The sequence below is a fragment of the Ovis aries genome, chromosome 1 (genome assembly GCF_016772045.2).
Source record: "Ovis aries strain OAR_USU_Benz2616 breed Rambouillet chromosome 1, ARS-UI_Ramb_v3.0, whole genome shotgun sequence".
Classification (NCBI taxonomy): Eukaryota; Metazoa; Chordata; class Mammalia; order Artiodactyla; family Bovidae; genus Ovis; species Ovis aries.
The window spans coordinates 248275158-248299293 of NC_056054.1; the positions used below are offsets into that span (position 1 = coordinate 248275158).

At 45.7% G+C, this 24136-nt stretch overlaps 1 protein-coding gene across 11 annotated transcripts in view; it reads right to left on the minus strand.

Moving 5' to 3' along the window:
* Nucleotides 1-440: 440 nt before the first annotated feature.
* The window catches only part of PXYLP1 (2-phosphoxylose phosphatase 1), a 106188-nt gene continuing 82492 nt past the window's right edge, over nt 441-24136 (minus strand). For all 11 annotated transcript variants that reach the window (XM_060395224.1, XM_012102343.5, XM_042236251.1 and 8 more), the window contains 4 exons: nt 17740-17898; nt 16785-16911; nt 7668-7807; nt 441-2813 (listed from right to left, as the gene is read on the minus strand). In XM_060395224.1, coding sequence (XP_060251207.1) covers nt 1876-2813; nt 7668-7807; nt 16785-16911; nt 17740-17898 — 1364 coding nt within the window. In that variant the 3' untranslated portion in view covers nt 441-1875. The remainder of the gene's footprint in view (nt 2814-7667; nt 7808-16784; nt 16912-17739; nt 17899-24136) is intronic.

The following is a 24136-nucleotide window of genomic DNA, read 5'->3' on the forward strand; positions in this document are numbered from 1 at the left end:
GGCATCACCAACTCCAGGGACATGAGGTTGAGCCAACTCTGGGAGATAGTGAAGGACAGGGAAGCCTGGCATGCTGCAGTCCATGGGGTCACAAAGAGTTGAACACAACGTACTGACTGAACAACAACACACAATTTTCAGCAATAAAAGAAGACTTGGAGATACACTGTCACCCAGTCCAAGGCCAACAGCTGTGACACACCCTTGACCACCAAGTCCTGCCGCTGCTGTCAGAGAAGGAAGCTGTAGCCCCTCTGTGGCCCAGGGCAGGACTCTGTCCCTTCCAGTCACCCTAGCAGGCCTGGCTTGGCCCGTTGCTAGTCACACAGGGCCTCCCTTCCCCATGTGCACTGTAGGGTTTTCTAATTTAAAATGCTTTTATTAAAAGATAAGACAGTTAAAACTCACTTGAAAAGAAACAGTTACTTATAAACCATGAGTTACATGTATGAGTATTCTTCAAAAATTTATTAATAGAAACAGATGTATTTAAATGAAACACTGGACAAAAACAGACAAAAAAGGCTGGAATGGCAACGACATTGGAGAGTCTCACTTTACATTTCTTTGCACAGAACTAGCACCATTTTAGGCAGAAATCACAGATTTAATTATAATTGCTTCTAATATATAAAATACCTTATAAATATTATTTAACTATCTAGTAACAAAGTTCTTCCAAAAACTTATTTAAAAATCAATTTGAATTTACCATTTGAAACTGACGAAAATGGTCTAAAAATCGATCCAATTCTACTGCTTGTCAAAGGGAAGGAGCCATCATTAGTTTTATTGGGAGAAAGTGCCTGAATTCAGCTTCTAGTTCCCTTCTAACCACCAAGCAGATACAGTAAATTGAATATTTCATAGGAATAAGAGCACATCTAAAACTGGTCTTAGAAAATATTTTCCTAGACTATAAAAATACTAAATGGAATACAAAAATTTCAGCATGTACAGCAAATAGACTACAGCAGACAAATATTGAAGACATACTCGAAACTATCTTATACCACAATCATCATGAACATCAAGTATTATTCTAATAATTTTTTATGATTCATTCTGGTTCAATGTTTGTTTCCCCTCAAGTTTTGTTATCATGTCAGATACAGACCAGATTCTGTGTTTCTAGCAGATGTTACTGGAGGCACCACTGAATAATTCTGGGTATTCAACTGGTTCTCTCAAAAGTGCTGAAAGTGCAATTGTAGTACAGCCTGGTTCTTAGAATGGGGGTCAGCAAACTACAGCCCTCAGGCCACAGCTGGCCCACTGCCTCTTTTGTGTGGCCTTTGACAGCCACACTTAACTCATCCAAGGGTCATCTGTGGTTGCCTTCATGTTACAAGAGCAGCATCGAGCAGCTGTGACAGGTGCTATAGGTGGCCTTTCGGTCCAAAGTCTATAATATTTACTATCTGGCCCTTTATGGAAAAAGGTTGCCCACCCCTGTTTTCAATGAATCACTTCAGGAAACCATTCACTGAACAAGGACAAGGTGAGGTTGTCCCAGATGAAGAGGCGGTTTGGCTGAGATTTGCTGATTCCATCACACGGTACCAAGGCAGATCAAAAGAATACACATTTGAATTGGCAACTTTGGGCACTGAAATATTATTCTGGCATCCAAGTAAAGTCTAGCTGGAATAAAGTACCTTCCTTTCTCTGTGAACTGACCACTATGTCTCAAGTTACTCACGTACCCAATTACAGTAACATACTCCCCGTTCAACCCCAAATCCACGTGGGCCCCAAGCATGATTTCTGGCCTTTGCAAACCACCTTGTAACTTTAGCAGCCGACAGAACGAGAAGTGGACGTTCCGCATCCTTTTGGATTGGCGTCGGTTCTCAGCGCTGCATCGTGCGCCTTTTAGAATCCTTCCTTGTGACATGCTTCATAATAACTGGTACTACCACCACCCAGGGCCACAAACATGTCCTTTTTGATGAAGCGGACTAAATTTTCGAGGGGACACATGGGCTTGGGAGACCGCCTGTGGTGGTCCTGGCAGAATGAAGTGTAGAACGTGATGTCAACACCGTCATAGAGGATCCGGACGGAGTGCTCACGGGGTTTCTCCCTGTCCTGCCAGAGCTCAAAGACCAACCTGGCCGCAAACCGTGGGAATCTGGCTCCTGTAAGGCCCAAGGCACTGAGAATTGGGGCCAGAGTAACGTCATGAGCAGAGTAGAGAGTGAAGAGCCCTTCCTTCTTGCCCTCTGCTGTCTGCTGCATGCGGCTGACGGTTTGGTTCAGGATGGGGTGGGCGCCCAGGAGCGCGTACCCCAGGTACAGCTTCTTCTCCTGCCTCTCCCTCTCGTCCTCTATCTGATGCGTCTTGATCACCTTGAAGTGGTCCATGGTGATACAGCCGTTCTTGGTGCAGGGGAAGCTGACATTGTGGCAGAAGAGGCAGAGCAGGGAGTCGATGGGGTTGGCAGCCCGGAGCTGCTTGGTGGGGATGTCCACGATCCGGGCCATCTCCTCATAGGTCCTTTCCAGCTGCCTGTTATTCAGACGTAATAGGTACTGCCGACGCTGCTCCTTCTCCAGGTACTGGTTCCTCAGTGGGCAGTAGCAGTTCCCAGAGCAGAACAGAGCACTGGGCTGGTGCCTGAAATAAACCTTCTTCCAGTCAAAATCTGGCAGAAAGCCATAGAGCAGAGCCAGCCCACTCTGCAGCGTCCGGCTCTTGCCGGTGGTCTCTAAGTGAAGCTGCTCTGCAGCCCAGTCACTCGGCAGGAGCTTGTGTTTCTTCAGGTAGATGTCCCTCAGCAGCTGGCCGTTCTGCAGGTGCTGCACGACCCCTGAAACACAAGAGCGCCACACGCTTGCCTCACTACCAGCTCAGTGAAAGGGACAGCCATGGGAGTTGAGGCTCGCTCAATGCTGGAAGGCTTCAGACACTGTATGGTTACATCCTCGAGCCCGGCCCCCACTGCAAGGGACCCTCCAGAAGGGGCTCCCACCAGCATGTGAAGGGATTACACACAAAGGGATGAGCAGAGTGGGGCCCTGTCCTCTGGACCCACGCCTTTCCAGGGAGTACAGGGACCATCTGTCTGCCTCGATCCCTTCTCTAGAAGAGGGTTGTGACTGGTGGGGCTCACAGGTAAGACCAGCCTGCTGGTGGAGGTGCAGGAGGTAACGGAGCCTAAGGAGAGCTTTCTCCCTCCTGACCAGGGACACATCATTCCTCAGAGTGCCTGGGAGCTCACAGAAATCAGTCAGGCAAGGAGAACAAGTCAAATCCTGGCTGCCCAGTTCCCTTCTTCACTCCATACTCCCTATTCTCCCAGCCCAAGGCTCTCTGCTCACCTTCTGGGTCCATTCTGCCCAGTCCTGCCCTTTACCTGAGTAAGGATACTCTCCCTGCACAGATACGGAATGATCTCCCACGTACCTAGATGGAATATTTGGGGGAAAAAAAAGAGAGCAAACTGCAGAACAGCGTGTTTACTATGCTCCTTTTAAATTAAAATGAGGGGAAAAATAAGAACGTTATGTAGCTGCCTGTGTTTTGTATAAAGAAACTTTGGAAAGGCACATGATGGTTATCTGGGGGTGAGAGGGGCACAGAGATGGGGGGTGGTGATAGAACATGGGTAACAGCATAAATTTTAAGTTTCCCTTTAGTAGTTCCTGGAGAAGGAAATGGCACCCCACTCCAGTATTCTTGCCTGGAGAATCCCATGGATGGAGGAGCTTGGTAGGCTAGAGTCCACGGGTCGCAAAGAGTTGGACACGACTGAGCGACTTCACTTTCACTTTAGTAGTTACAGTTTTGAAATACACACAGGAACTATGCCACAGTACAATTAAAAAAAAACAACCAAAAATAAACACTGAAGAAACCTTATCTTCAAGTAGGAGAAGGCAATCCAAGATAAGAGCAAGCTCACTCTCCAGCCAACAGGGTGTTGGGATGGCCTTTCAGTGTGAGATCTGAGTTCCCTGAGAGTGTAAACCACAGGCAGGCCCTGTGACCAGTGATGCCACTTATTCAGATGCCCGACTGGTCTGAAAAGCCCAACCACAAAGACAAGACAACTTCAGGCTGAAATGTGTGGGACAGAGGGAACAGTGTTGGCCCAGGAAGGGGAACAGCTCCGGGGGGGGGGGGGGGGGGGGGAACACGAAGGCTATCTAGATCCTATTCTGAATGAAGAGTATGGAGAGCAGGGTCCCCTCAGAGATCTGGACTGGGACAGGTATTAGCGTTTCCAAGTGACTTGCACAGAGGGGCCAACACCCAGAATCTGTGTCTGGCCCCCAGTTCCTTCTGGGCCTACCCTGCATTCTGAGGCTGCCTACGTTTACCACGCACCAGGCCTTTCTCCTTTAATCCTCACAAAAACCCAACAAAGAAAGCAGAAGGAAACTGAGGCCCAAGCCACTCACAGTTAAGATGTGGCCGAGGCAGAACTCCAGCTCCCCTGTGGGCCCCACCTGTGCTCTTACTCGCGGCTCACATCACCTCCTCCCTACATGTTCATGCCGAAATATTACCCGTTCAGGGTGTCTCCTCTCCAAACACAACTTGCATCTTCACAACCCGGCTCCTGTCCTTCCCTTTCTCTTCCCAGTGAAATCCTCATCCCGACTCCAATACTATAATTCCTTTTCTGGCCTCCTCTTTCTCCCCCAGGTGGAATTAATCATTCCCTCCTGTTCACACAGGCTGCTGGACTTCTGAGGCATTTGCTGAGCGTAACATGTGCTAGAACTGTGCTCAGCGCTTTACACACACTGTCAAATGCAGCTTGCCACCAGCTCTGTCGGGAATGTGTTACATGCTGCACTTCATAGGTCTGTTTACTCCAAAGCCTGTGTTTACTCTGTAGGAACCTGCAGCTTGCAGCAGCACCCTCAGGGGCTTCCATGCGCTGTGCCACCCAGTTGCCCTCCTCCCCTACACACGGCAGCTGCTAAAGCATCTGGGACAGAGTAGACACTGATGGTCAACTGCATCTTACATGGTTCCTGTGAGGTCCCCTAAGTGTGCCACTTATAAATGATAATTCTAACAGCGATGCAAAATTTCAAACAGCTAAAAATGACCATTAAAAGAGACCAAGGGAATAGGAGCAAACTACCACAAATAAGATTTCTAGGGCAAGGCTAATTTGAAAACCACTGATGATAACAGGTCAGTTGGAAAGAAAGATGGGAGTGAATAAACTATTTGATGCAATTACCCTGACCTCCCAGCCAGCTGATGCACACTGACCCTCAAGGACACCGTAAGATTCTCTCTAGAACATGAACGTGTAAGCTCATCTCTATATGTGGCCAGGACTGTCTCCATCGACAGACACACAGCAAAACCATAACAGCAGGGACCAGTCTCTGGAGGCCTCGTCATATTTTTGTCCTTAGAGTCTGTGAGTCATCCTCAGTCTTTATAATAAATGTCCTTTTTTTTTTGGTTGAGTTGGTTTCTGTTACTCACCACCAGTGGTTCTCAGCAAGCACAGTTCTGCACTCAGGGAGGGTTTGGGTTGACACAGTAACACGGGGAGGAACATTGCTGACCCCTGTGGGTGGGGGCCAAGGGCTGGACAGTCTTCACAAGGAACTGTTCTCTGTTCCGAAAAACTTTTGAATGTACAAGACATTCCCATATGTGAAAATCCTTCAAGTTTTAATACTTTAATCCTTGAAGTTTTAATACTTCAATTTCAAAACTTTTTTGGCACAACATTAACATCTACTGAATTTTCCAGAAATAAATTAAGGGACATCTGTATTTTGTTTTGATCACATTTGTCAAATAAATCATGTCCTGATACGTGGGGTATTAAGAGTCATCAGTGCACATCCTTTGATCAGTCTGCATTTGTAGCTGTCACCACACCCATCTACACTTACGTGCAAGCAATGGATTACTTCATTTTCTTTTCTAACCAAGGTGTGCTCAAACATTTATACTGAGATATATACAATTACATAATAATATAATTTCCTTTTGTTTCTACTTCATATTACAGGTAGGATACCTAATATAACTGTTTTGTAAAATTATGTATATAGAATGGTTATATTTGAATTTCACTTTGGGATAGTTCAGGGAGCACCACAAAATACTTGTTAATAAAAGGGGGCTCTGGTTCTGGTAGGAGGACTCCTCTATTTTTATTTATTTGTTTTTAAAATATTTATTCATTTGGCTGCTCCAGGTCTTGGGTGCAGCATACAAGATCTTCAGCTGTGGCATGTGGGGTAGAGTTCCCTGTTCAGGGACTGAACCCGGGCCCCCTGCATTGTGGGCACAGAGTCTTAGCCATGGACCAGAAGGGAAATCCCAGGACTCCTGTTTTAAACCAATGCAGAGCTTGCACATGTGGAACTGGTTAGCAAAAGCTTTTGCCAAAACTCCTTATTCAAGGCTAGACCTCCACAGCCTTCATCTTGCCCCACTTGGTCACTTACTATCATTCTCTCCAATAATAATAGTTTTCAAAACATGGGGAACCCAATGGGGTTTGATGGATCTTCTTTCTATCAACGCTGAGGTCCTAAGATGCTGGTGGATCAAGAAACAGAATATGGCCTATAGGTCATCCTGATTCCTCCAGAAAGACCAGTGACCACACAAAGGTCCTCTGAGGTCTCAGACTGAAGAAGTAGAAAGCTGGTACCTCTTGGGGGCACCAGTTCTTTCTCGTCCCAACCCGCAGTTAACTCACCAACCTATGCTGACAGTGTACTGGCTGCTCAGTGGTATGAACAGGGGTGCAGAGGGAGAGATGGCTTTTGTGAAGAACACACTTGCAGGCTCCACGTGTGGTGGGGCTCTACCATATGCATGTCCCTCAGATCTGGGGCATTAAAACCTTTTAGCTGTTTTGTCTTAAGTATCTAAGAACATGGGACTGGTTACATACATCATGGCCTATCCATAGGGGAAGAACATGCAGCTATCAGAAATTATGTTGTTGATGAACACTTATTGGTAGGGAAAGACTGTCACAATATATTAAGTGAAAAAGTGGGCTACAAAATAGTGCTCAGGAAGATGCAACTTGTGAGAATGAGTGTGTGTCTGCATACCCATGACCGCATACAGATATTAACACTAAAGGTTATTAATTTCTTTGGTGAGATTACGAGTGCTTTAGATTCGTCTTCCTTTTGCTTAATTGTTATTCCTACTTTCTTTTCCATGAATATATATATATATGTTTAAGAATAAGAGAAAAGGCTATTTTTAATATTTAGAAATCAGACGGGACTTCCCTGGTTGGAGCAGCATATAGGAATCCACCTGCCAAAGCAGGGGACATGGGTTTGATCCTTGTTTGATCCGGGAAGATCCCACATGCCTTAGATCAACTAAGCCTGTGCTCCACGACTACTGAGCCCACACATGAGAAAAGGCACTGAAATGAGAAGCCAGTGCACTGCAACGAAGAGTGGCCTCCAGTTGTTCCAACTAGAGAAAGCCTGCACACAGCAATGAAGACCCAGTGCAACAAAAAATCATAAATATATTTTTAAAAAGAAATGTTTAATGAGATACCTTGGTGGGCTCACAGCTGCTTCAGGTACTAGTGCTGACTCACCCCGCGCCCACAGCGTCTCACCTGAGGCTCCGCTGCATGCGTCCACCACACGTGGGAGTGGGTGGAAGAAAGTGGAAGAATGGTCGATGTACTTACCTGTCTGTGTGAGCTCTCCCATCTCACACAGCTGGTGACTGGAGTAAAGAGGCAGTGAGTGCAAGGGGCTTTCGAAAGAGGCTCCAGGTCCTTTTGACATGTGATTCACAAAAGCCTCCAGTTTAGAGTGATATGGCTTCCTAAGGAAACAACACAGAGAGTTAGCGGTCAACGTGCTCTGAAAAAGTCCGCAACAATTTCAGCTGCAACAAGCAGTATCCCAAGTGAGCCATGCCCTTTCTCACCTGCAATAATAGTACATTCCAATCTCATAATTACTCGCCTGCTGACACCTACATATAAAACCCCCGCTCCGTAGGCTAAGGCCAGCCTGAGCCCCTGCCATCTCCCAGAGTGCCCATCCTTCTCAAGCCCTGTGGGGGTTAGCGCTGACCTCACACACTCTGTTCCCCAGCCCGTACCACTCCTGTCTCCCCCTCCAGGAGGCCACCGACCTTACCAGGCAGCCAAGCCTTGGCTGGCGGTTGTCCTCGATTTCTCCCTCCCCTGCCCTTGCCCATGTGCCCTCCTGGGCTGCTCTGCTCCTCTCTCCTATCCCTGCATCCCTGAATAGGTTTTGGCTCAGGGAGCTTTTGTCTAGATGGCATGGGCTCCTCCTTGACCTTCCTGCAGCCTAATCTTGCCTTCTTCACAGACAGTGAGGTCAACATAGGAGGCAGCCCTGTTGCCGCTCCCCACAGCGCCACCTTTCCAAGGAGCCTCATGTGGTCATTAGCCTACTCTGGCCCTGCCTGACTCAGGCCCAGGGCTCCCCAGTGCTGTTCTCTGGCCACACATAGCATCTGCCTTCTGTACCCCACACTTGTTCTTGCACCCTTCCAAGACTTTCCACATGCTCCCTCTTCCTCCTAGAAAAGGCAACCCAACTTTCACTGGGGTAACCTTTAATCCTTAACTTACATGACCTCTGGAAAATCTCTTGTGAAGAAAATTAACTGATCAGGACAACCCATATCTCTACAGCTCACTATGCATTTTGCACATATGGTATCTCACTGCATGTGGGGTGATAATGAGGAGTGGGAAAAAAACAGGTTATTTATGAGATCTTATGAAGTTTATGATATTATTTATATTTCTGCCATGAAGTCACGTGTGGTAAATCAAGATTTATCAGTCTCATCACAAATACACAATTTCCCTGAATAATGAAATGACCTATGAATATATACATACATTTTCTCTGAATAATGAGATGACCTATGAGTATACACACCTTTCCCTTCAATAATGAAATGGCCTTTGACTGTTTATACATTGTCCAGCTGAACAGAGGTGGACAGATAGAGTAGTTCCCAACTAAACTAAAGCAGCATGAAAAGAAGCAAAGATAAATTGTTTAATGGCAGACCCCTGCTGTCTGAAAACCTAATTAACTTTGGCAATGCTTTTACAATGGCTGCCAAAATGGGTTTATTATCTTTCGAAAACATAAAGCTAAAAAAAAAACCCATTACAAAAATATGTTTTAGAGAATGCTAATCCTGACATACAGTATATAGTCTAATAAATCACCCTGTATTGCTACAAGACATTATGGCTTTCCATAAAAACAGAATATGTTATTTTCCCTGAGGCTGAAACACATATATATTTGCAAACTGGGAAATAAAATGTCCAGACTGATAATGAGGCTGCCGAAACGAATCCACATAAACAAAGGCTATCTATCAACAGGAGTCAAATATTTTGCTCCAGGCCATTATTTCAGGTTGGTGATGTTTGAGGATCCGAGAAAGCTTTGCTACCAATTTTAGAAATGAAATTTCCCCACTGAAAGTGTTTGCTGGGAGGTCCCAAGTTTTCAGGGAATCTGATTGCTTAATGATGTATTAATATCTAAATGTATTCATGAAAACCTGTTTTTTATATAGGAAAATGACAATTCATGAAAGAAAAATTTCACTTATGGATAATATAACAAAAGACTGAGTCTTTTAATCAGGAAGAGGACCAGGTAACCTGAGTCCTTGGGCCTGTCCTGGATCTGACTGATCGGGTCCTGAGGCAGGAGGTATATGGGCCCCAGACTGAGCAGCTGGAATCTATCTCCTGAGGACAGATATTTCAAGACAAAGATAATGGCAAGAGCAAGAGGAAGTGGAGTCCTGCTTGGATAAAAGATAAAGAGACCACATATTTCTCTTTCTTGAGGTCAGAGACCCCCAAACTATGCATGCAAAGAAAGGATCCTTGGGAGAGGAGGTGCTAGACCATAATATGTTCTGTCAACTTCCCTGAGACCTGTGCACTGCAATCTATCCTGGCTAAAAGATGGATGTGCACACATGGGAGGCCTTTAGCCAGACCAATTATGGACTTAAAGCCAGACAAAGCAAGATGACTAGCCAGAGGAAACCCAGAAGAACGGCCTCCAAAAGCACAGGACTCTGTGTCTCTCTCTCTGAGCCAGCCCATGCTTCCTCTGCACATATATTCTCTCTTAATAAACATTTTAGCTGTCTCACTACTTTTCATCTCTTTGCTGAATTCTTCCTTCAAAGCAGACAACAGCAGCAGCCTAGGTTCAAACCCTGATAGGGGAACTGAGATTCCTGCTTCAAGCCATCACAGCCGAGGCCACCACACAGCCTCTCAAGATCAGCTCATATACTGCTCCATGCCTGGAGTGAGAGGGTCCCTAGCACACAGCAGATACCTCAAAAACTGGGAAGTGCCCCACACTTGGATACTTCAGGAAAAGTCCAAGCCTTCTATAATCTGTAGCAACGAATATAGAAAGTTCCCATAGTTTATTAAAATATCCAGATTTCGATGGAAATATTAAAAATAAAGGCAGTTGTAAGGGAGCCTTACTTATATGACAGACTCTCTTTGGTCAAATTTTAGTCTCCTCTGAACCCTCTTCCCAACCAGGCCTTGATCTTTGGATTTATACCTGTCTTTGCAATGCCCATGTGTAGCAAAAATCCTGCTAACGCCAGTTTAGCCAGAATCTCACACTCTTTTTTTTTTTTTTTTCCCACTGTGCTGGGTCTTTGTTGCTATGCAGGCTTCTCTCTAGTTACAGCGTGAGGGCTCCTCTTTAAGGTGACTTCTCTTGTTGCAGAGCGCAGGCTCCAGTTACACAGGCTCAGTAGTTGTGGTGCATGGGCTTAGCTGCCCTGAGGTATGTGGGATCTTAGTTCCCTGATCAGGGATCAAACCCATGTCTCCTGTATCGGCAGGCAGATTCTTTACTACTGGACCACTAGGGAAGCCCAGAATCTCCCACTCTTGGTATCTGATCACCTGACACCTGATCAAATTCCTCAACCCCAGTGGTATCTGGTCACCCTGCTCTGCTTTCATCAGGAATCCTGTGGAGTCAGTTAACTGGAACCCCTTCACTCTGATGTGTCCTCATAGTAACTCTCCCTCTACTGACTCCCACCCTGCTCCTTGGCTAAAAAGCCCCCCTTGTCTATGCTCTATCTGGAACTGAGCTCAGTTCTATCCCTATTGTATTAACTCCTCAATAAGATCGGTTTTTACTGCTTTATCTGTTCTTCAGCTCTGGTTTTTCTTTAACAGTTAGAGACTAAAAACTATTCTCTGCATCTTGGGAACTTGGTTAGATCCCATTTTTGAGATCCTAGTGGTAAGTAGAGTCACATGACTAAGTATTTGCCAGTGGAATGGAAGGATGTATGCCAATCTGTGTTTAGGCTTTCAGATCACGGGTGTGCCCCCTTCACACTCTCTTCCTTCCCTCTGGCCACGATCCCTAGAGCAGCAATCCAGGTTCAGTTGAGTACACATCCCTAGGGCATGGTGGGAGCAACAACTTGGAAGGAACCTGGGGCCCTGAATGATTGGGTAAAGTAAAATTAGACAACCTGGAATACTCATCTCAGACCTTCATGCAAGAGATAAACTGCTGTTATTTAAGGCAAGGCATTCCTGGCTCCCCTTTTTATTTTTTACAGTAAGTCCCCTACATACGAATGAGTTCTATTCTGACAGCACATTCATAAGCCCAACAAAGTTAGCCTAAGAAGTCAACTAATACAATCAGCTATATAGTATGTAAATAGGTTTATAATACTTTTCACACAAATAATACATAAAAACAAATGCAAAAAATAAAGAGTTTTAATCTTACCATACAGTACCTTGAAAAGTAAGATAGTACCAGCTACATCACCACTGCTTTTACTCTTGATTCCAGACATCCTGGGCTTGAAATAAAGCTACTGTACTACTGTACTCTATATAATACTATAAAGTACACAAAAGCACAACCACTTGTACAGGTTGCACACACATGACAATGTACAGCAGACATGTGAACTAACTTACACGACTGGACATGCGAACACACGTTCACGTCTTCAAAAATTCGAAACTTAAAGGTTCATATGTAGAGGGCTTCCTGTATTTTTATTTTTTGGCCATGCTACGCAGCATGCAGGATCTTAGTTATCTGACCAGGGACCAAACCTGGGCCCATGGCAGTGAAAGCACTGAGTCCTAACCGCTGGCCCATCAGAGAATTCTCCTTGGTTCTCTTTATTATAACAGCATGCACAGAAATGACTGTATCTGTGATGATGAATTTTTCTTCAGGAAATACCCATGTTATTGTATTTTCATTGGAAATCTACTTTCACACTGAAAATAGAAACAGCCAGCAGTGCTACCATCTTAAGCCTTCAAACTATTTGCTTCAGAGTTCTTAATTACATTTTATATACCTTTTCACGCCTATTTATTCCACAAAGCTCTAGACAGAAGCCCTGAGGCTAAACCACACATATATAAGAAAATGTATTGTGCTTTAGCCATCATTTGAGCAATTACTGAGTTCTGCAAAGACTAGTAAGACAAGCAGAGAGAAGTATAAGACCAGTGACACTGTTATTCAAAAAAGCAATTCAAAAAAGCTTGCATGGCTGGAAACCAGAACAAGTTCATGCCACAGATTTTTACAGTTTATACCAATTAAAGAATTTATTATTTTATATTATTAATAAAGTAAAATGCTAAAAAGATAAACTTAATATACTTTTCCCAGTCTTTGATTTTCTGGACCTTTTTGCTCTATTTGATGGGATTACCTCCCCCATTCCCCCTTCCTGAAACTCTCCTTCCTCAGCTCCTATAACATCACTCTCTTGCCTTCTTCCTGTTTGCAACTCCTCTATCTCCCTCAAGGACCCTTCCTTCTCTCTGTGCTATAATTGGCTGGTGCTCTCAGGGCTCTGGTTTTGGCCCGTTCATCATCCCACAGCCTCTGTGTGTGATACCATTCAAGACCACAGCTTCAGCTACCGTCTACATGCTGAACTCTTGAATTGACCTCCATCTCCCTGCAGGACAATGTTCCTGAGCCCCACAACTACTCATGAAGAGGCAGCTTCCACTATAAAGACTCTGAGAGTCAGGGGAGGTGTCCTTGTAAAGGGAAACATTGGGGTGTCTGGCCCCTGCTGTTTCAGCTCGGTGCACCCCCACCTGCCAGCCCAGAAGTCTCCTTCACCAGATGGGAGTAATGGGCGCACTTCAGAATGCTCTGCCTCAGAGGAGGCTATAAAATTAATAATTCATGAAGATGAACTGGCACCTGGGAACGCAGCAGGCCCAGCTGGTGACCCAGATCCACAGTCCCAGGGGACGAAGAGTCCCAGGTGGGTCCCCTTTGCTAGAACACCTCCTCACTCTTACGCTAAACGTGTGTTTATAATGACAGTTCAGTTCAGTCACTCAGTCGTGTCCGACTCTTTGTGACCCCGTGAATCGCAGCATGCCAGGCCTCCCTGTCCATCACCATCTCCCGGAGTTCACTCAGACTCGTGTCCATCGAGTCAGTGATGCCATCCAGCCATCTCATCCTCTGTCATCCCCTTCTCCTCCTGCCCCCAATCCCTCCCAGCATCAGAGTCTTTTCCAATGAGTCAACTCTTCGCATGAGGTGGCCAAAGTACTGGAGTTCCAGCTTTAGCATCATTCCTTCCAAAGAAATCTCAGGGCTGATCTCCTTCACAATGGACTGGTTGGATCTCCTTGCAGTCCAAGGGACTCTCAAGAGTCTTCTCCAACACCACAGTCCAAAAGCATCAATTCTTCGGCGCTCAGCTTTCTTCACAGTCCAACTCTCACATCCATACATGACCACAGGAAAAACCATAGCCTTGACCAGACGGACCTTAGTCGGCAAAGTAATATCTCTGCTTTTCAATATGCTATCTAGGTTGGTCATAACTTTTCTTCCAAGGAGTAAGAGTCTTTTAATTTCATGGCTGCAATCACCATCAACATTTATTGTTATAAAAGATGCAATTCATTAAATGCCATTAATTAATTAAACATGTATATTATATCCACTTTCTAGAAAAGATTGAAAGTAGCTCCTAAAAATACAGAATGTGGACTAAAATAGACCTTCCTTGATGGCTCAGTGGGTAAAGAGCCTGCCTGCAATGTTCGAGACACAAGAGAGAGATGCAGGTTCAATCCCTGGGTCAGGAAGACCCCTTGGAGAAGGAAACTGCAACCCACTCCAGTATTCTTGCCTGGAAAACCCCACAGACAGAGAAGCCCGGTGGGCTACAGTCCATAGGGTCGCCCAGAATCGGACACGACTGAGCGACTAAGCATACACACAGCACACGTTCTATCCACTCCCTAGAAAAGACTGAGAGTAGCTCCTAAAAATACACAATGTGGACTGAAATAGTAGAACTAGGCCAAAAAGTCAAGACCAAAGGAAATGACGCAGAAGTGGCTGGGGCAGCTGGCTCCTGGGAACTGAGCCGCTCAGGTGGCAGCCGCAGAAGTGGCCTCGTCACGGGTCCTGCCATCGCCTTGGCAGAACGAGGGGCCCTGGGGCCTGACTTGGCCTTGTGACCGCAACCACTCAGAGAGAAGAAAAGGCCAGGCCTGGGAGACTCCAGGCTGCTGCAGTGAATGAAACACCATTGCTCAAATTCTCAGTGGGGATCAGGTTCTGCGCTTTTCTGCATCACCACAGTTAGACCTCACCAGGATTTCACAGCCGAGGCTCAAATCTACTATGATAGATGCATGAGAGGCAATGATGACCTGTGATTCTTACCTGGCTCCTGAATTCATTCTGCAACCAACCCAGTCCAACAACCAGGCTCGGGCTGGGCACCAGTGATATAAAAGGAGTAAGGCCCAATGCCCTGCAGAGCCAGTGGTGTGGGAGGGCAGAAACAAGGACACTGGGAGGAGAGCCTGCTGGTAGGGAGGAGGCTAGCCTGCTGCCCAGCAGCCCTGCCAAATGGACTCCTTCCCTGGGAACAGCCAGGTGGTCCCCGGAGCCCTCAGGGTGCCCAGGAGCCTCCAGCATCAGCTGACTGGCCTGGGGGCAGACCCATTGTCCCACCTGAGATTCTGAAGCCCAGTCAGAGAAAGGCGAGCAGAAGCTAAGAGCTGCCCACTGGAGCAGGGAAACTCCCACAAACCCTGTGAGACTGATCTGGGTCCAGCCAGCTCAGAGGCCCAGCGGTCCATCTGTCCCTGGGTTGTTCAAAGTCCTGTACAATGACAAGACTGAGTCAGCTGTTAACACATTGAACCTCTGCTGTGCCGAAGGAGAGAAGCCACTTCCCCTAGCCACCCTCCCGTCACCCTGGATGCTCCAGCCCAGTAACTAAAGGGTTAACACCCAGCACAGCAAGTGGCCTCTATCCCTGCCCTAAACATAAGGCTAGTTAAGGTCTGGCCATTAAATATTTTGTTCTGAGGCCCTTCCTGTACATCCCTCTTTTCAGGTAGAGTGAGACAGTGCTGGTGCCTGATACAAGCAGAGAAGCTCTCCTAACACAGTGGGAGAGGTTTCCTAGAAGGGGTGCCATCTCAGAGGGTCTTGGAGGAGCTATAGGAGGGGACCAGCAAGCCGAACCACAGGTGCAAAGGCCTGAAGGGTGAAGAGCCAGCAGGCAGTGGTGGGCAGGGGCAGAGGGTCCCAGCGGAAAGGCTGCACAGAGGGCTAGAGATGAGGAAGAAAGCCAATGACTGCACATGGGCTGGACTCCACCCAGGAGGTTTTCCAGGCTGTGGGAAACATGCATCCATGCTTGCTGAACACAGAGGAGAAGACACAAATTCCTAGGCTTCGAGCTTTGTGACCTCCAGCAGGAAATGAAAGCCTAGAGTCATGTGGTATTTCATGATGTTTTTACATAAAATGGTTCACTTCTTCTTCCCTGTGATATTAGACAATAAGAAGGCTGAGATGCAAAGGGTTAGCCTGGAACTCCTGGGTTCACACTGCAGTCCACTGTGAATGGACAGCCCTGGCTGCTGGGGGGCAATGGTCTTACCAGGCTGGTACCCACAGCATTCCATCACCATAACACCTTCCCCACGGAGTACTTCCTTGTCTCCTCCCTTCATTCATTAAACTCTGCCTGGGAGATAAGGAGACCCCAACACACCTGCTGAGACCTGGCCCACTGCTTTACTGCTAACCGTGGCTCTCACTTTAGAGCCATGCCATTTCCACATGCACACTTCTGCTCTCTTTTCAAGTATTTTTCATCCTAAAGGCTGTCACCCAAGAGCAGGTCGTCTCTCCTCCTGGGAAGAATGGAAAGCCTGACGTAATGCTTTCCCTGTAAATGACTTTGCAGCTGGTGATATTCAGCTTTCTCATCCCATTACTCCTCACCCCAGCTCTGCATGGTCAGCATCATCATCCCCATTTCAGAAACAGAAGGCTGAGACTCAGACAGAGTAAGGGACATACCTGCAGCCCTGAGTGGAACAGCCACGCCAGGGTCTGAGGACTCCTGGCCCAGTGCAGGGAGTGTCTCAACTGTTTCTTAAACTAAACAAAAGCAGGGAGGGAGACTGTAGGTAGCAGACTGGCCAGGGCTCAAATCTCAGTTTATCTGCTGTGTGGCCTCAGACAGGTGTCCTCACCTCTCTGGGCCTCTGTCCTCTCAACCGTGAAATGGGATTAACCTGCAGGATCGTTCTGAAGATCCAAATCCTGGCAAACAGTACTCACTGGATGTGCGCAGGCCACTCCCCCATCCTGTCATCCTGTTTTGAATAGTTTTCCAGTCACTCTTTCGATCTGAAAAGAGATTCTTTTCAATGACTTTTAAGAAAAGTGCAATTTACCTGTTAGCCACCAGAGTGCAGTCAATTTCCGGGCGCTTCGTTTTGGGAATGGCGTACAGTGGGTACCTGTCCCCGTGTCGAATGAACACGTGCACAGAGACCAGCTTAAAATGATGCGGAGCGTGGCCTGCGTGAGAAAAGCACGTTGCCTGGTTGCCACTCAGGAAGGGTCTGTCCTTTCAGCTTGCAGAGGCCGGGAGGGGTGACCCTTGGGGCAGGGTGCCTTGCTGGGCTGGAGCGAGGGGGGCCTGCTGACTCCCTCACAAGGAAGGGCAGAGGAATGCAAGGGGGCTGCTTATGCCCCAGAGTCCCAGCACTCACAGGGAGGCTTTGGGGTGTGGCTGGGGGCTGGAGGATCAGTGAAGTGGGGGCAAGATTGCTCAGGTAGCCTCACGCACATCCAGAGACCAGGGGGAGGCCCATGAAGTACTGGAAACCATGACTTCTGCTTTAAATCTTTCTCTTGTGAAACAAGACTGGGCAGAAAGAGATAAATACTCAACATCTTCTTTGACGTACTTTCAGAAAAGCAGAAGTCAACAGAGAAACCATATTTTCCTACACCTTTAATGCCAGACACCAGCAGGGTATGATGTGGGAGTCCTAAGCCCTGAGAGAGCCCACCTGAGAAAGAGTTGAGCTGAGGGTGACCCCCCTAGAACCCCTCAAGGCCACCTTTCTGCTCATTCTCACTGAAAATCAGGATGACGGCAAACAATGGTGGAGGCCTTCTTATGCACCTCATGCTGCTCAAAGCAGTTACTTACTCGTCCCAGCAGCCCTGTCTGTGAGTAGGGATGGCTTGTTATGCCCATTTTACAGGTGAGGAAACTAAGACCTGGGAACTCATTCAAGGGCACAGCCCAGTGGCGACTGTAGGATTGGAGGCCCGGCTGTCTAGCTCCTTAGATGCTGTGTGAAGATGCTACCATGTCGGGCTGCACAGCAGGCCTACCTTCCATGCTGCGCTCAGCCACACCTGGAATGTTGCAGTACAAAAGGGCTTCATATACCGGGTCCATCACGGGGGGCTCCGTTGCTGGGTCAGGCATGATTCTCTTTCGATTCTTGCTGGTCACTCCATTCTTGGTTGCCAACACTGGGATCAGGTGGACTGCAGGGAAAGCAAAGTAGGTCAGGAAACATGTGGTCATGGAGGGCATAAGCCAGCTAGAGGACCTCAGAGGGCAGCTAGATTTTCACCAGAATTCACCTCTCTCTCAGAATTAGGCTGGACTTCAGTGCATCAATAGCAAAATGTCAGCTTCCCATTCAAGAACTCTTAAAAAAATTTTTTTTAATTTATTTTTTAATTGAAGGAAAACTGCTTGACAATGTTGTGCCATTTTCTGCCGTACAACACAAATTAGGCATAATTATATATGTGTGCTGTGCTCATTTAGTCATGTCCAACTCTTTGCAACCTAGGGACTGTAGCCTGCCAGGCTTCTCTGCCCATGGGATTCTCCAGGCAAGAATATTGGAGGGGGTTGCTGTGCCCTCCTCCAGGGGATCTTCCCAACCTAGGAATTGAACCCGTATCTCTGGTGTCTCCTGCATTGCAGGCAGGTTCTTTACCCACTGAGCCACCTGGGAAGCCCATAATTATATATAAATATCTTTAAAAAATACTTATTTATTTGGCTGTATTGGGGCTTAGTTGTAGCACATGGGCTCTTCATAGCAGTGTGCAGACTCTCTAGTTTTGGGATCTTAGTTCCCTGATCAGGGATCGAACCCATGTCTCCTACACTGGAAGATGGATTCTTAACCACTGGACTACCAGGGAAGTCTTGAGTCCCCTCCAAGCCCTGCCTCCTTCTCAACACCCTCCTCCTCCCCTTGTCAATAATTATCTATGCAACACCAGATGGGCCACCCAGAGAGAGGGGGCCTCACCCACAGTGGTGAAGGAAGAACTTACCAACTTCATGCAATCTGATTACTCCATTCTGAACACCCTTTGAATTCTGGTAAATACTAAGGTGGAAAGCCATTATCTACCGAGTGCCTATGAAGCTCTAGACATGTGTCTGTCATATCTCATTTAATACCATCTGCCTTGTACTCTGGGGCCCCCTGAGCCCAAGCATGGGTATCTGCTCATTAATTCTCAAGAGATTATTTTACAGTGAAGAGAGCCACAGACCCAAGGCAAGGCTGAGGCAACTGCCCAAGGTGTATGTGCTGGAGGGAAGACATCTCAATCTCACCCATCTGTCCCAAGGCCAGGTTCTCCTCCACCCCCATCTTCTGGATGTTATGGATGGACACTCCATCTGTTATGCTTGTCCAGACAGCACCCCTCTTTCTGTTGGGGAACCACTCCTTCCCTGCCATGTGGTTCAGCTGAACTGCCGGTCACAATGTCAAGTACAATACAGACAAGAAGAGGGGACTCCTTTTCTCCTGGACACTGATATCTAAGAACAGAAACCCAGGGCTGCCCCAGTCATTTGTCCCTCCATGGACAGCCTCTGCCTGCAGTGGCCAGAGCAATAAATGAGGAGAATTATCAGAGAGAAAGAGGAAAGAAGATCTGAGGATATCCACCCTCTGGTCCCTGGGTCCAGATGCGGCTGAAGTGCCCATTCGATGTCCCAGTTCTGTAAGCCAAGAAAGTCTGCTTATTACTTAAGCTAGTCTCACTTGAGCTTCTGTTCCTTTCAACCAAATGAGTCCTGGTTTTTACATTTTATCAATTATTTGCAAGCAGCTGTAAGTCCATCTCCTAGGTTAGTAGTACTCAATCTTTCAAAGAGTTCCCAATTTGGAACTACCTACAATAATAATCGTTGTATTTTTACCATCACCAACTGAGGGAATATGTGAAAATAGGTGTGCCCATGAATCATTAAGAGGAGATGAAGAAGAGGTAGCAAGAATACACAGAAGAACTATACAAAAAATGTTCTTAGTGACCCAGATAACCACTCTGGCACTCACTTACAGCCAGACATCCAAGTGTGAAGTCAAATGAGCCTTAGGAACCATTACTACAAACAAAGCTAGTAGAGGTGATGGAATTCCAGTTGAACTATTTCAAATCCTAAAAGATGATGCTGTTAAAGTACTTGACTCAATATGTCAGCAAATCAGTAGTGGCTATAGGACTGGAAAAGGTCAGTTTTCATTCCAATCCCAAAGAAAGGCAATGTCCCAAAATGTTCAAATTACCACACAATTGCATGCATTTCACATGCTAGCAAGATTATGCTCAAAATCCTTCAAGCTACGCTTCAAACAGTATGTGAACTGAGAACTTCCAGATGTAAAAGTTGGAATTAGAAAAGTCAGGAGAACCAGAGATCAAATTGCCAACATCCACTGGATCACAGAAAAAGCAAGGGAATTCCAAAAAAATCTACTTCTGCTTCACTGACTATGCTAAACCCTTTGACTGTGTGTATCACCACAAACTATGGAAAATTCTTAAAAAGATGTAAATATCTGACCACCTTACCTGCCTCCTGAGAAATGTGTATGCAGGTCAAGAAGCAACAGTTAGTACTGGACATGGAACACCAGAGTGGTTCCAAATTGGGAAAGGAGTACATCAAGGATGCATATTGTCACCCTGATTATTTAACTTATATGCAGAGTACATCATGTGAAAGGCCAGGCTGGATGAATCACAAGCTGGAATCAAGATTGCGAGGAGAAATATCACCAACCTTAGACATGCAAATGATACCATTTTAATGGCAGAAAGTGAACAGGAACTAATGAGCCTCTTGGTGAAGGTGAAAGAGGAGAGTGAAAAACTTAAAACTCAACATTAAAAAAACTAAGATCATGGCATCTGGTCCCATCACTTCATGGCAAACAGATGGGGAAACAATGGAAACAACAAGAGACTTTATCTTCTTGGGCTCCAAAATCACTGTGGACAGTGACTGCAGCCATGAAATTAAAAGATGCTTGTTCCTTAGAAGAAAAGCTGACCAACCTAGACAGCGTATTAAAAAGCAGAGACACCACTTTACCGACAAAGGTCTGTCTAGTCAAAGCTATGGTTTTTCCAGTAGTCATATACGGATGTGAAAGCTGGGCCATAAAGAACGCTGAGCGCTGAAGAATTGATGTTTTTGAACTGTGGTGTTGGAGAAGACTCTTGAGAGTCCCTTGTACAGCAATGAGATCAAATCAGTCAATCCTAAAGGAAATCAACCCTGCATATTCACTGGAAGGACTGACACTGAAGCTGAAGCTCCAATACTTTGGCCACTTGGTGTGAAGAGCCGATACACTGGAAAAGATCCTGATGCCGGGTATTGAGGGCAAGAGGAGAAGAGGATGACAGACAATAAGATGGTTGGATGGCCACTGACTCAAATTTGAGCAAGCTCAGGGAGATAGTGAAAGACAGGGAAGCCTGGCGTGCTGCAGTTCATAGGGCTGCAGAGAGTTGAACATGACTTGGCAACTGAACAACAACAACAATGAATCATTTAACTTCTTCTTAATCATCATATAATATAAATGCATACATTTGAACAATAGCTAAAACAGGGTTCAATCACCAGTCTAAAACAACTTAAATTCCCTAACTACTTCTACAAATTTTCCTAATATTTAAAGTTTTCCTTTGGCAAACATGTTATAAACAAAGGTATAAGATAGGCAATCCACCAAGAAGAAAATATTTACAACATATATAACAAACTATTTAATATTCAAAGTGCACAAATCTCCTAAAATTGAAAAATTAAAAAGGATATGAGCAGGCTAATTATAGAAAAATAAATATCAGGGCAATAAACATACAAAAAATGTTCAATATTATACATACTTTAAAAATACAAATGAAACAATAGGATAGGATTCCTTCCATCCCATCAGATTAGAAATCCACATTATAACAATAATATCAGTATTGGCCAGGGTTTGAAACCTACATTTCCCTATATTTCAGGTGAGAGAGGAAGTTGAAAGGACTTTTAGGAAGGAGTATTTGCCAATCAAAATGTTACATGTACTTTATCCATGACCCTATTATTCTATCTCCTGGAATCTATTCAACAAAAATATCAATTCCCATCACCAAGACATATGGCCAAAGAGATTCACTGCAGCACTGTATATAATAACAGAAGAAAGGGAAATGACCTAAATATCTTTTATCAGCAGAACAGAATGTAACACCCACAGTGGAATATTCTGTCAAGGTTAAAAAGAATGAAAAATAATAAAAGATTCTTTGATTTTTGTGAATAAACCAAGTCACTGGATATTCACATAATCCTTTTTATGGAAAGAAAAAATTAACCATAAGTATATGAATATATAGGCAATTTTTATTATGTAAATGAACAGAAAAATGTCTACAAGGACATTCCCCCAAAGTGCCTTTGGGGAATGGGTAGAATGGGGTGTAAAGAAGTATTTTCACTTGTTTTTCTGTGACTGTCTACATTGTTTTATAAATCCATACATATATATATGTAGATACTGACATGTATTTACAATAAGCATATGTTACATACTATCTACATTCTATATGTATACAAATATATGTATATTTCTATCATGTCTAGATATATTGATACTTTTTTTTCAATAAGCATATTTTCATTCCTTACTTATGATGAAACAACAACCACAGAGCTAGAGCTGGCCCTTCACCAACTAAAGAAGCCCTTCAGTTTGTCCTAAACCTACTCTCTTCCTAACAGTTAGGAAGTTCTGGAACTGCTAACACACAGCTCAAGTGTCCAAAGGTAATTTACCATGGTGGGGAGAATTTGTGCCAGAACAAGAGGCAATAAAAAGTATACGTCATAATTAGCCTCCAATGAAAATAAATAAATTAATTTAAAAATAAAGAAGGGGGGGGAAGTACATGTCCTAAGGCAGCATGTTAATGACCCAGCCCTTCCAGCCATGTGGCACCCCTCAGTCCTTGATTCTGATCTTTCATTAAGCAGTACCAGGTGCTGGCCCCTTGGCCATGCCTGTGGGCACACTCCCTTTGAATCTGGGCCACTTAGCTGAAGCTAAGGAGACATAATACGAGTGACCCTGGGACAGAGGGGCATGGGTCCCTAAGCATCCCAGAGTCCTCACAGTTTGCTGGTTTATTTGAGAGCACATCGGATAAGGCCTGTTGGAACTGCTATAAGCTGAGTGTTTGCTGTGCTGCGCTCAGACGTGCTCAGTCATGTCCAACTCTTTGTGACCCTATGGACTGTAGCCCACCAGGCTTCTCTGCCCATGGCATTTTCCCAGCAAGAATATTGGAGTGGGTTGCCATTACCCACTCCAGGAATCTTCTGGACCCAGGGACCGACCTGCATCTCCTGGGTCTCCTGTGCTGGCAGGTAGATTCTTTACCATTCACTGCACCATTTGAGAAGCCTAAGCTGAGTGTTCATGCTCCCCCAAATTCACATGCTAAAATCCTAACTGCCAGTGTGATGGTATTTGGAGGAGGGGCCTTGGGGAGTAATTCAGTCAAGAGGGTGGAGTCCTCATGAATGTGATTAGCCATTATAAGAGAGATCCCAGAGAGCTGCCACCCCCATTTCTGTAATGTGAGGTTACAGCAAAAAGAGGGCTAAGGGCAGACTTAGGTGTAAGGGAGCATCCTGGGGCTGGAGGATGCGGCTTCTTCTGGCAGGCCTCCCCAGCTCCTCCACTGCCCTGAGGACACGTAGGAACTCTGCTGATCCCACACAGCTCATATGTCCCTGGGCAAGAAAAAGGAACTGTAGGCGCATCAGAAGGAACAGTGGGCAGTCAAACAGATGGAAGAATAACGAGGTGTATTGCTGTGCCCAACACAATGACACAATAGGAGACACCTTTTATTAATAATTAACTCGGTATCAATGGGCACGTTTTCTTTGTGGTGTGATTTCCCAATAGAAGACCTCATACGCCACCTGGGGATATGAGTCTCTCCCATTTATGTCTGTTGTACCTGTTCATCACATCTATAATCACTTTCATCCTGTCATCACATCCATAAACCTTCTTGTATAAAAAGATGCCAGTTACGTCTTAAGGTCAAAGAATGGCAGAGAACATGACCTCTAAAGCAGTCCCTTGGGCCCCCTCACCCGCAAAAGCAACTAGCAAACTTCTTAGAATGAGAGTAAGACAATCAGATGCTGTTTCATGTAGGCCCCTCCCTTGTCTCACCACCCACCTCATCCCTCAATGCACAGAGGAAGGATCCATGTGCCTCATTACCAAACATCCCTATAGCTGTGACTAGAATTCAAACCAAACTGGCTGGTGCTGCTTTCTCCAGCCTTATACCTCACCTCATCCTAGGAAGAGCAACCATCAGTCAGGCATGAACCTCAGGCAGAGGCAGGTCAAGGGACTTGCCTGGGGTCACTTGCCCT